Source organism: Haemaphysalis longicornis, unplaced genomic scaffold (genome assembly GCF_048455015.1).
Source record: "Haemaphysalis longicornis isolate Haplotype H1 unplaced genomic scaffold, Haemaphysalis longicornis Haplotype H1 scaffold_6, whole genome shotgun sequence".
NCBI classification, from domain to species: domain Eukaryota; kingdom Metazoa; phylum Arthropoda; class Arachnida; order Ixodida; family Ixodidae; genus Haemaphysalis; species Haemaphysalis longicornis.
Window position 1 is genome coordinate 6,752,894 of NW_027526407.1, and position 13,486 is coordinate 6,766,379.

A 13,486-nucleotide genomic window follows, 5' to 3' on the forward strand; every position below is an offset into this window, starting at 1 on the left:
CGAACATAAACCTGTATTCCGCTTAAATGGGCCCCTTAAAAGCGTTATTTGCCATTTGTGCTGATTTTGGCCTTACCCGTTAGCCCCAGAAAATTACATCTTAAAAAAAGTAGAAAATTCTCTGCAATGCAATTGAATTGATAAGAAACCTTATAAGCCTTAGAAAGTAGTTATAGTAGTGATCTTGCTTTATTTGACTTTTAAAAGCCACCGAGCCTCTTGATTGTTGGGGGGGAGCTAGGCGCGCCATTGTAATTCTTTTCTTTATTTTTTGTTATCACACAACACGAGTTTACATGTAGCTCGAGGTAGGAAGTTCTGCTTTTTTTTCCTCATTGGCCATGCTGCACCGCTCGCCTGTGAGTCTATTTCTAGAATTGTTATTTGAAATTTTCGCCAATGCTTACTGAAAACAGGAAATGAGTTGCAAATAAAAAAAACACAAAGGCTCACGCCCTAGATGCACACGCGCTGGCAAAACTGGCTAGCTTCATGAGGCAAGATCAAAAACATGTTTATCCTCGCCATGTGTGTAAAAACATTGGCGCACAAGGATATCCGGTTCAGCTGTGCAGGCACGACTTTGCTACGGGTATTTCCTGTAAGGTAACGTGTACTATACGAGACACGAATAAAAAAACCGCAGAGTAAAAACCCAAGGTCTTCATTTAGCAGCAATGCGTGAGTAACATGTGAAAAGTACCATAGCCGAAAAAACATCAATATTTCCCTAAAAAAGAACAAATAATCAGAAGCGCCCGCACTATACTATATAAAATGTCGCGTAATTCTGTCGTCAGTTCCCAGGCTCCCTCACTGACTGTACGAAAAGATCGTCGTACGCTTCAAAGGAGTGTCAATAGCAATATCCGCGTATTGTACCTTGCACCGCATCTCTCCAGACTTGCAAAAAAATGTCGTTTTTGGTAGCTTTCATTACCCTCTGTCTTGCCGCTTCGGTCTCACAAGTATCATCTGCAGACCCCGGTGACAACGGTACGTACGATTCCATTTAATGACAAACTACGCTTTGGCTGCAACGACGAGTATAATTTAAGTGTAAGGGCTAATTCGAAGCCTAAGGCCTATGTTTTATGGAAAAGCTAGCGCAGTATTTCAGCTTGAAAAGTAAGCATTCTCACCCCACCTCAAGGCTGCTGCACCTCTGTCATCGAGCGTATAATTTGTGCGACTGCAGCATCGGAAGCGGTATGCTCACAACTGCAAGTTTAAATGTGGATGTGAAGGAAAGAACGGTACCGGCAGAAACGGTACGCGTTAGGAACCAAGCTGAGAAAAACATCAGTCCGCGTAAGTAACGAAGTACAAACAGAGGAAGATCAGCGGGATTCATTACGCACATGGAAGATCAAACGAGTGGAAAAACTCCGGCATCAGTAACACGCTGTGGGTATTACTCGTAAACCCTCCCAAATAATAATTGCCAGTTTATCGGAACATAAAGGCGGCGTACGACCACTTTTAACGGCGCTTACCTAATAGGAACGAGGTCTTGGGCTTAACAACACGCCTAGAGGCTGCTCAGGCCCGCTCAAAGAGCCATGCAAAGAGAATTGGGAACTCTCAGGCCCACAGGCGGGAAATGAGCGTCGTAAACCAACAACAAGGAGATGTTATAGCGTTGATCTCAGATAAAGCGCAAAGTATGTAGTTGGGCCGCAGACGTTGCATTCAATAACCCAAACAGGTACATAATACAGTGTTCACAAGCCGTACTGCTTGAGACGCCAGGGGAGCTAGCCGCAGAGCGAGGCATGACTTGAGAGTGGTTATCACCCCAGAAAATATGTCAACAGCCTAACGGGACGGCACGAGCATTTGGCCTGCGCTTGACACATAAGCTCGAATAGTAGCGATGAGCCATGCGTACAGCTCCGCAAACAACGGTTTGGTAACACCCGTTTTTTAAAAGCAAACTGTTTGCTAGAGAGCATATTTGCTACACCGAAGTAAGTGACGACCTACCTTTTTGCACGTCTTTCAAGGGCTCAAAACTTGCGCATGTATGTCTTAATTTGTATAGCGGTGCTTGAAACGACAACGCGGGCCATAAATACGAACGAAATAGAAGGCAATAATAGAGAAAGTGTACCTACAGAAATCTAGGCGCCTTCCTCAAGATACAGATTGTGAAAACGTGAAGCGTCCTCCTACGTAACCTGAGTCAAAGTCAAAGTTTAAACTGCTTCTACCACATCGGAATAGCGCATTCGGGTAGACATCGGCTTCCTTATGCCAGGTACCCACGTCGGATTCCGGCTACGGGAAGCGTTTCTTTCTTTTGAGGGCCTCGATTTGTAAGGTGGACTTCACTGCAATATGTTGTGTAGTGATATTTACCGCCGTCAGTGAGGCATACAAACCTTCGCCTTAAAACATACACCGAGCCAACGTATCGTTGCGTGAAGAAATCAACCGTGGATTTATTTATTTATAGATTGATGTAGAGTTTGTGGCTTTTAGAGCAAAGTTTATTCCCTAGCGTAGTCGTAGAATTCAGCTAGTTTTCTTTCAGCTAATTACATTGTAATGAAATTATTTCCGCTTATGCTGCTTAAATATTTTGTGCATATGCAGAAAAATTAACGGTAACGAAGGAAAAAGTCCAAGTTTCGTTCTGTTTTTAAAGAGCGCTTTGCTCCCATAACCTTGTACCTATTTTAGCGCAATATTCTTGATATTTAAGCAAAATCAAAGCATTCGCGACTCCACATTTACTTTCCAATGGTGTTTGTATGACGTCACGGAATCTTGCTTGCCCCGTTGGCGGCCCCCTTACGCAATCCGTTGCCAAGAAGCATGGCGGGGTGATTTCAGTTCCCTTTGATGGCACCACTTGAACGCCAACGTGCAATTCACACGCCAATAACAATTCTTTCAGTCTCGCTCAACTGCGTCACTTGCTGCATCTATGGCGTCGCTGCTGACTTTGTGCAGCGCAAAGGTTGAAAATATTTGCGCTACTTCTTCCGCTTTTTCGCCTAAAAAATGTCTTTCGCGGCTGGAATGCAGCTGTGTTTCAATGCTACGTGTATCATTCTCATGGAAGTTGTGTTTTGTCTGCATGGCCCCTTAAGCAGCGGAAAGCCAAGACCGGGGTGAATCAAGTTGAGCTAAACTGGTCACAGCTTCTTACGTTGGGCCACCTGTAATGCGGGCATGAGGAGCCTCTCGGTAAAGGTCACGTTTTCTCTGCTGAAGAACTGCATCCTCATGCCCATGCTAAAGGGACAACCTGTTTGTCCACGGGATAAAAATTGGGGTAACGATGGTTGAGTATGACGGCGCTAGATACGCCTGGTAATGGTTGGCCCCGACACTGTAGTTGTGATTCCAATTATTGTTCTGGCAAATAGAGGGCAAAAAAAGAAAACAAAACGCGTCTCCCTCATTTAGACTGAACTGAGCGAGCGTACACCGGGAAGCATGACCAATTGCACTGCAGTGCCATGGCATAGTTTCCCGGGGAGTGCAAGAACAGGCAGAAAGTAAATATAGTAGAGAAAAGCCAGTGCAGTGTTCGATGCGTGCCGCATTGGAGGCAAGAAACGGGTATAAAAATGCTTGGATTGTAAATTTAAAATATGAAAGTAGTAAAATTAGCAAAGTAGCCGCGAAAGAACGAGCTTGTTTTAATGATTGTTTTGTTTTTCAGGTAGCTGCCTAAATCTTACGCTGCCGGATGTTGCTGGCCTTGGAAAGGTATTTAAGTTATTGCTGTACACATTTGTTACTACTGTTCTGTTTGATAAGCCTGAATGCGAGCATGCGCTTACCACGCGTATTTGTAAAATAACCACTGCTTCTGATGCCGCAACTAGCGACAACCAGTGGGGTCTCCTGATCGTTCGGAGCTGGTGTGCGTGGTAGTTTTTCCGTAAGACTGGAATCTCAATAACCAGGAAGGACAGTGTCATGACAGAATGCTATGAAGATGTCCATGGAGAAAAAGCTACGAGTTAGGCCTGCGGAAGCAAAGCGAGTGAAAATAAATGCAGTGCCCTTCCGCTCTGTAAAGAAGTTTGCTCGTGCAAAACTGTGGGGCCACACCTCAACGTAAGCTACAATGTGCTTTCACGGGTTCGTAGTCCAACGGGTGCATGAAGGAAACCAGGTTTCCTTGTGATTTGCGAGTGCGCAATACTTCCTGTTTATTTACCTAATGGAACATCGACAACCTAGAGTTTTTTCCTGTGGACAAACCTGGGGCTGTACGTGTTCCTCCGGCCCATGTCTTGATAGCTGAAGAAAATTACGCAATAGTTACTACTTCAATGTGAACTTCGAAATTTTGGAAAGTGAATAAAACTCGGTGGACCATTACAACCGCCTGAGCGGGTAATTCTCATATAATTTGGTTCAGGATAGTTTCATACAAGAGTCATAGCCAGTCTCTGTAATGATTCTCCTCCCGTAGATGAACCAGCTTCACTGTGCGGCTGTCAATGCGGGACAGCTATCTCACGAAGACAAAGCTTACAACGGTCCTTAACGTTAGCTGCACCTCTGAACTCTAATTCACTGATGGGAAGACATTTCTCCAGGGGGAATATAAGCCGTCTTGTTTTAAAATATGAAGGCCCTGGGAATTGTTCTTGTTTTTTTTGTGAGTTTTTTTTTTTCAAACGCTGGAGGTGTGGCCACAGTTATTAGCCTCGAGCTTTGCAGTGACTGTACCGCCTGCCGCCGCTTCTCCGCGGCGTCTACGGGATGAGCCCTGGTTGGTTCATGGAGGCTCCCGGAATATTTGATTCTGTTTCTCTTCTTTTTGGATTTTCGCTTCCTAAAAAACAACTTTTTATGGCCACGTTTGTAACCAAATAGTACTAATTCTTCAAAACGCACATGAGGTTTGGTAGACTGCTCTAACGCCAACGAAAGCTATCTGATCACGTGGTTCTGTGCGCTTCTTGGTCACTCCTACTGGCGTCAGCCACAGCAGCAGCGTATCACCACTCTCACCTCCAAACACGTCGGGCAAAAGGGATTCAATTATCACCTCGTATAGACGTGATACCAGCACAGTGAGAGGTTGGTGTCGTCTTGCAGCGCGCACAAGAATGCGGCCTTGTTTCGAATATATATACATCTTAAAAAATCTGTCTCGAGGATGTGATTATACCAATACCTGACAACCACTCGTGCATTTTAAATGAATATGAATTACGCAAAAATCTTGAGCATAGTGCAACTCTCTGCGCAGTTAAATATGTGCGCACTCACGCATCGTAGCCAGAACCAAGGAAAGTTGAACTGCGGAATAAAAAATGGTCTGTATTCCGGGGACGAACAGAATAGCTCGTATAAGAATGAAAAAAAAGACAGTGCAGCATTGATAATCCTAATACGTTCGTCTACACTTAAGCAAGGTGGGACTCGCAAGCCCCGACTAGATGCGTAATGCTCTGCTATTTCACAGGAAATGCGGGTGGGGGCGTAGAGGCGGAGGAGGACGCCTATCTACAGCTATATCCGAATGGAGAACGAAATAAAGGAATGAACGTTTTAGTAATCACACAGGCAAGCTGCGCTTTCACTTTTATTTGCTTTTTGATTTCTACAAACAGCTGGTCACTTGGCGGACGCATTTTTTGAAGTACCGTGCAAGCAGTTCACATAAGATAAAAGGTGACGTTGAGAGAGTGTGGCAACTGATTGATTGGTTGTTTGATTGATTGATTGATTGATTGATTGATTGATTGATTGATTGATTGATTGATTGATTGATTGATTGATTGATTGATTGATTGATTGATTGATTGATTGATTGATTGATTGATTGATTGATTGATTGATTAATCGATCGATCGATCAATTGATTGATTGATATATTGATCGATCCATCGATCAATCGATCGATCGATCAATCGATTGGTAGTGACATCCCCTTTGAAATGGGGTGAGACGTGTCATCTTACGAAGAAAAAACTAACATATCTATGTTTTATAACTAGCGCTGCTTAGCGGGCAGGCACAAAATACTTTTTTTGTTTGCAGATGGTAGCGTTCTCAGGCAGTATACCCCCCTCTGTCTTTCATTTACCAGCATTCTAATCCTCTTTTAGTCGCCTCGCCAGCCTTGAAGCTAACTCTCTGTTCTACCCTTAAATAATAGGGCTTCTGGACGCCGAATGTTTCCCCCTTCAAGATTTCGACGGATGCACTCACATTATAAATGTGTGCCGCATATTTTCTATTTCTTTTCGGCCGACTTCGCATACTCGATCATTTTCTGTATACTTCCCCACAAAGCTCCTAGTTTTCAAGCAACCCGCTCTATCCTCAAAAAGCAAAGCACTCCCCTTGGAATTATCGTCGAAATGTTCCTTTCTGATGTACGATTTCTCTGCTCTGTACATCTCTAAAGATGTTCTAGCTTTTATTCTTTCACTTCAATTATTCGTTTCTATCCATCTTGCTTCTTTTTTGGTTACCTTGGCTGTCTGATTCACCACTGTTCTTTCCGTATTTCATCGTTAGCCTTTAACTCTTCCTTAATCACTGTATGTCCACGCTTTTCAAGCATAGGTACATAAAAACCTTAGCTGTCCGCCTACGTTGATCCATTGCTCTCAACCTCATCTCAAAACATATTTTCGCTCTGCGCTTCTAGAACTTCAAACCACGCCCATCCCATATCTCTCTCCAATGCTTCGTTAGTTGTTTTTCCATGAACTGCTTCGTTAGTTGTTTTTCCTAGGGCGCCTAAGGCCAAACGGCCTACCGTTCTCTGGTTCACTTCAAGGCCTGATAGAACGTCTGATTTTAGGCAGAGTACAGCATTCGCAAATGTCAGACCTGGAGCCACTACTCTTTTTCACATTCATCTCACTACTTGATTTTTTTTATACCACACAGAACTCTATGCTTCATTATAGCTGCGTTTCGCTTTCCCTTACCCTTAGGTGGCTCCTCTAGAGCTCTTAGGTAGTTGTCCCATTCGTTTATCCGCAATACCAAATAATAATTCTCTTGACTTCGGGTAATTATGCGTGCTGAATTGATACTGAGGCTGTACTGGTGCACCGACACCCATTATTCCGATTTTTCAGTTCTAAAACGTAACACGAGGTCAGTGGCTTCCTGCGCACTAATATTTATGAGCAGTTGCATATCGCCCTGGCTATCAGCTAAAAGAACAATATCGTCTTCGTATAACTCTCCCGAAATACGCTGTCGGCCACTTCGCCTTGCCACATATGCACTAAGTTGAACCATAACTGACTTTCTCCCAGTTTCTTTTCCAAACCCACCCTGCAAAACATAAACAGTATTGGGCTCAAAGGGCATTTTGTTTCAGTCCACGATGAGTGTTGACCTGCTGTGCGTATTTCTGCCCTTCTCATTTCGGGTGTACTCTAGTATCTTTATAGATTGCTATAAGAAACTGTATAACTCTTCATCTAATCCCTTCATTGTCGCACTTTCCACAGAAGTTCTCTGTTTGCATTGACATGTCCCCCTTTAAGGCCGAAGAACGTAATTCTTAATGGTCAAATCTGATTCGCAATTTCAGTGCAGTGTGTTCTCACGAATTAATTATCATCCAAGCACCTCTCCTGTCTAAATCCATTCTGTAGTTCCACAAGGATTTTATGTGCTTCCATCCATACTTGAAATTGTGATTTTATCGCTTGCATTACGACTCTATACACCACTGACGTTACTGTGAGCGGTAGGTTGCCTCTGCCTTGGCGAAATAAATTCATCCTACTTTGCAGCCAATCCTCCGGTATTTGCTTGGTTTTATCACCTTATCAATTGCCCCCATATACGGTGCGTTACTTTTTGGTCCGAGCAGGTAAATCAGCTGCATTGGTAGGCCGTAAGGGCAAACTTCCGGTTTGGGGGAAAACTGTTGCTCCGCTTTTTTTTCTGTCAATGTTCAAATTTATTTCCCTTCCCACAGTTCTCTGTTGTGCTGTTGCTATCGGTGCAGGATTTGCTTTGTTTCGCTACAATTCGCACTAATCACTCTATAAATATGTGCCAAGGCCTGTTTCCCTTTTAAAAGTTTCTTCTCACCCTCAACCAAGACTTTTGCATGGATATCGTTCCTTACGCATAGTGATTTTACATAGCGATAAGGCCGTGTACTTTTGATATGTGCTAATTTTCACGGGCTGCCTGTGTCATGTGGTGATGTTACGAAGAAGCTTTCAGTCGCCGACGTGGCTTACTCTGTATGCCCGTCTCCGTGGTGCTGACATGTAGCAGACTTGAATACGTGCGAGCGCTCGTCACGCTCGCAGAAATTTTTGCGCGTTATGTGCTGGGTCTTGCGGCTGATTGTTCAGAGCGTTGAGCCGCGGCAAGTACGTCGAAAAATTTAAAACGTAGCGAGAAACGTTCCAAGTTAGAATCTTCCCGGTGAAGGCGTCGCTATCTTGAAGCGCAGGGACGGTGATACACACAGGAACTGAGGCTTCAACTCCCATCCTCCAGCCGACCCTTCCCGCACGGTCCGGGACAATGAGCATTATCGCTCCCCCAACCGCACACAAACCGCGAGTGGACTCCCCCGGGAGGCGTGTCACGCGGAGGCTACCTATCGTTCTCGTGTGTCAGAAAGCCCATGTTCTTTGGCTGGCTACCGTTGCGGTTGCCCAGCGCCTCCAGAAAGCAGCACCAGCAACCACCTCCAAAGCTGGCTGAGGAACCAAAAGAAGCCTCGCTTTTAAAAAAAACTATGTACACAAATCACCGCGCGGTGAGACGCGTTGCCTGCGACGTCGGCGTCAATTGCCTGGGATTACTGTTCTGAGCGCCAACAATGCCTCATCTACTATTGCTTCCTCGTAGATTCTTACCGAACCATGGTGCACGTTCGCCGGCGTTGTCGGGAAGGGAAGAATAGATTATTTAGAGAGGCAGAAAAGATCAGCCATGCACGATGCTGGGTTAGCATCTTCAGATGAATGGTGAAATCGTGTAGAGAGCATGCAAGAACGCAAGCATGCAGAAGCACGCCCACTCGCACGCATACACAAAAACGAGGTAGAGAAGAGGACAGACCTCAACTGCCCTCCACTACGGAGGCGTTGAGGAAGCCGATGCGAGCTTTAACACCCTACTCTGCACTGTCTTTCGCAATCCAAGGAAAATTTCGTGCGTGTAGTAAGTTTTGCGCTGTCGTTTGCGGCGACTAAAAGTGCGGGAAGGGAAACTAAAGTAAGCTACATGCCTGGGAAATGCTAAAACGCGGAGCAACCCTCGGCATGCTGGTTGCCACCTCCCGCAGGGTCGGGGCCGCTTACAACATCATTCGCTGCAGTATCAATGTACTCGAAGCTCCGCCATGAAGGCCTGGTAGTTTACCGGCACTTGCATAGCACGGGAGGTGGATAAGCGCCACGTGCCTAGATCTTTCACTGGACCGACGTCGAGGTGGTGGTGCCTCTTCCGGGCCGGTGGTATAACCTCGCCTGGCGTGACGGGCATCACCTTCGCCTGATGTGACGGGCACCATCTCTGGACATTGGGAAGCCCTAGACAGCTCCGCTGCTAAACTAACACGCAAAGGGGCAAGAAAAAGTGATGTCACCAGTCCGAATTCGAAGGGGAAGTTTCTGCAGGTAAAGGCTGCTCCAAGGCACACACGAGGACGAACACTGAAGATCGAAAGTATAAAGGGAAGCGTAATTTGCGTCCGGGTTCCGGATGCGCAGCACCTCATGCCCTATCCCACGGCGATGATTTGAGACGGGAACTTTTGTCACGAAAAGACCAGGTTTTAGGCGCCTCTAATACGTACTGGAAAGTACTATTTAGGCTTTGATAGGAACCAAATACTCTCGTTTAGGCAGAATAGGCTCAATTAATATTAACTTCAGCAGTGTACATGGGATACATTTTGGAACTGCAGTAAAACGCCGAAGAAGCCCTATGCTGTGAGAAAGTTATTTTATTTTCTTCGTGAAAATTAGCCACACAAGAGTTGCTATGTTAAAAAGTCGCTTAAAAGGCGAGATTATTTGACAACAAAATGAAAGCTCGAAAGCCATGGCAAGCCATGACAATAATTTGCTGCTTGAAGTTGCACCTCAATTTGGTCGATAATTGTTGGCAAAAAAAGCGCTCAACGTTCACTGAAGTTGGGGGAGCCTGCTTGTACTTCGGGACGCTCCACGACCTGATTTCATCTGGAATATCAGAATGTTTGGTGCTCAGAACCTTCACCACTTCTTTTAGCACCGGGAATCTAGGAATTTTATGTCAGGCAGAATAGCATACTGTCAGACTGGACAGCCTCTGTCGGCTTCCGGTTTCTTGGGCATGGGTGCGGATCTGTCATGAAGCTTCAAAATGAGCTCAGGATTTTTAGTCAGAGTGGCGCCTAAGCTCTGAACGGCGAAAATGCTTCCTGCTAAGACTGTGAAATAAGCACACGAATGTGCCCAGCCGTGTTCAAGTGTAGCGTAGTGAAACAATTTTGGCTGCAACGCTTTTGTCGTCAGCAATGCTGTTAGTACCACCGGCGAGTGTATTGTAGTAATTTTTAGCCATTTGCCGAGCTTTCCAAGGCGTAAAAACGGGTTTTGGTGGAAGATACACGCTCGGTAACTCCTGGTTGAAGACGCAACTGTAGACCCAAAAAAGATTTTAACTCCAGGCATTCATTCTTTGACGGAGCAGAACGACGTCCTCAGCTCTACACAGCCCTGATGAATCACTAAGATAGTACAGAGACGTGCTGTAATTCCGTACGATGGCTCGGCCGATGTGGCGAGGTCGAGGTGAGAGGGCTCGTGCATGGTTTGCGCTTCTCTGCTTATTTGGCACAGCTCGCGGATCTTTACTGCCACCTGCAAGTCACGAAAAACCCGTTCTATGCTTCTGAACTAAACGCAGTCCTTCCAGACCATCGACTCAAACCACCAAAAAGTAATATATAACACAAATAAGGCATTTTTTGTCTAAAATTACCATATGGTCAAAAAAGGCGCTAATCGACACAATACCCTATTGCGCAAAGTGCCCCTTTTCTTTTACCTCATGATTATGTTAAATAGGCTTGATACGGACTCAAGAGAAAAATAGGCATTTTGACCGGTCTCCAAGGGATGACTGATACGCTGCAGCCTCCCATGGAGAAGGGAAATTGTGCTTTGAGCTCGTGGAATGAACATTGCTTGCAAGGTGTTACGAGATGACACTTGCCCTGATGCCACAGACTTCAAGAAATTATACCAACGAATAGGCGTTTCCTTCTTGCAGTGCCTCTGTGTACATGAAGGTAATAGTATGGCCTTGTGACTTCCTGGTTTCCGGAGAGCGTGCAGCGTAGACAGAAAATATAGGAAAACAGGCCAGGGATTTGGATGGCAGTAGCTGAGAATTTTCAGCATAGCTCAGGCTGCTACGAACTCTGTTTTTGTAGCCCAAGTTTTTTGGCTGAGCTTCCGCTTCACAAGGGCTTGAAAACTTGCACTGTACACGCGTGCCTGCTCCAATCATCAAGTGCCGCGCCACTGGGGTCGGTGTTTCGTCGCGTGTGATTTCCTGGGTTCCGGATTAAGTTGCGTCTCCTGGAGAGCTTCCCGTCAAAAAGGGTAGAACGGCAAATTCAAATATATAGCTTTTGGCTGACATTGATTTAATCCCACTATGTCTGCGAAAGTACTGCGGGGCCGTGTATCGGGCTCACCAAGGGAATCAGCTACCATCCTAAACTAATCAACATTATAGGTATATTGCCGTATGCATTAGTACTCATTTTACTTCGCAAACCGCCAACCCCCCCCCCCCCCCCCCTATCAACTTCTCTGGAAGTAAGCTCTCCTCGGCGTCGTCAGACCCCCATCGGCAATCATCAACGACTGAATGCCGGAGGAAGAAGAAGACGTTCTTAGTTCTAGGCAAACGTGCCGACGATGCTCTAATTCTTACCATCCCGTGGCAATAAAGCTAGTATCACCAACGCTCAACCCCCTAGAATCGTCTCATCGGGGGGAAGAAAGCAACTCAATATTTATGTTTTATGTGTTTCATGCCATTCCCCGGAATTAGGCTTACGGAGTAAAAGATATATTTGTTTAAAACAGATTGTCCTGTGATCACCTGTCCTTTTGTTAACATTTATGAGGTTTGCTGTAGAGTTGAAATTGGGGGGGACATCTGTCAGTCAGTACAGTTGTTCGCCTGGTCGTCCTAGAAAAACGAAGCAGAAAACTTTCATTGCTTAAGATGCAACGCTACCGCCCACAAACCATGATAAAACTGAATTTGTTTTTTCTTTTTCTACAGTGCCTGCAGAATACACTGGTTACTTGTGGGACCTCACAGGTACGTTTGCTGTGCTTTCAAATATTGTGTCTGCTCTCAACATTGAGGCATCAAGGGTTGAATCTATTTTTGTATATTACTATAATTATACTTTTGGTAACTGTTTTTGTGATTTCTATTTTCCAAGTTTGCTCTAAGATGTTTTACTCTAAACCGATTTTCTTGCGTGTCATGCCAAAAATGATACGTTTATTACTCCGTTTATCCTAGGAACACGCATTCTGTTAGGAATTATTTTTTATTTCAATTTGGATATGAAATACAACAGTAGTGCAACAAAATGAATAGTTGGGAAAGTTGCTGGGTGCTCATGTGTAGGACAGCCGCTCGTCTTCTGCTTTCTCACTCTTTCTTTGGTCGGTCTGCTTGCACTATAGCATTCCGAAAGGAGCTTAAAACTGTGTATATACTTAAACGTGATCATAGGCTCACAGCGAATTTAAAGCCACCTAAAAAATACAAAATCACCATTACTTAAGAAACAGAGCATGCAATTGATTCTAAAACCCGTTTTTGCAATAGAAATGAAAAAAAATGTTGCACCGGCTTGGGCTCGATCCCAGTCCTACGACGCCACTGCCCAAAGCAGACCGGCCGACAATCTTTAGCAGTTGTTCAATAGCATGTCCCGCGAAGAGACATCCCACACGTCTCGTGGGGCGCTGTGCCGCGAAGAATGTTCGGGTGGCTTGATGCTAACCTGTCAATGTCGCACAGGCTAGAGACACGAACGTCGGCGCCGCCGTTTTGGTTATTCGCTGGCCGCCGCCCAGAAAACAACAATGCACCAGCCTGGATGACTTATGCGAAACAACACAGCTAATTAAAAAACTGCTAATTGGCACCGGAGTATATCTTGATAGGACAGATTACGCGACACCATCACACGGCAAGCGGCCTCCAACTTGATGAGTGCGTGCTACGACCACGTTGAGAACTTTGACCCCTGGATGGCGCTGTTTGGAAAAATTGGCGCCGTCCTACCTTTCAACGGCTGCATTCTACCTGTGCGGTGCCGCTGACATCAAGGCACTGTCTGAAAACGCACAAGCTGTAGTGTATTCAGGAGATTTCCTCAAACAAAACTCATTGTTGATTCTTGGGTTCATTCATTCCCGATGCAGCTGTTTTATTGATGTAAATGTGTAAAAGTCTAACACATGTTCCCCCACTTTCGACA

The 13,486-nt window shown here is 45.2% G+C and overlaps 1 protein-coding gene across 1 annotated transcript in view; it reads left to right on the plus strand.

Annotated features, from left to right (window-relative positions):
* Positions 1-668: 668 nt before the first annotated feature.
* LOC144142219 (uncharacterized) overlaps positions 669-13,486 on the plus strand; it is a 38,577-nt gene continuing 25,759 nt past the window's right edge. Inside the window, exons 1-3 of the mRNA XM_077673579.1 lie at positions 669-996; positions 3,677-3,723; positions 12,268-12,306. Of these exons, the coding sequence (XP_077529705.1) occupies positions 915-996; positions 3,677-3,723; positions 12,268-12,306 (168 nt within the window). The 5' untranslated portion in view covers positions 669-914. The remainder of the gene's footprint in view (positions 997-3,676; positions 3,724-12,267; positions 12,307-13,486) is intronic.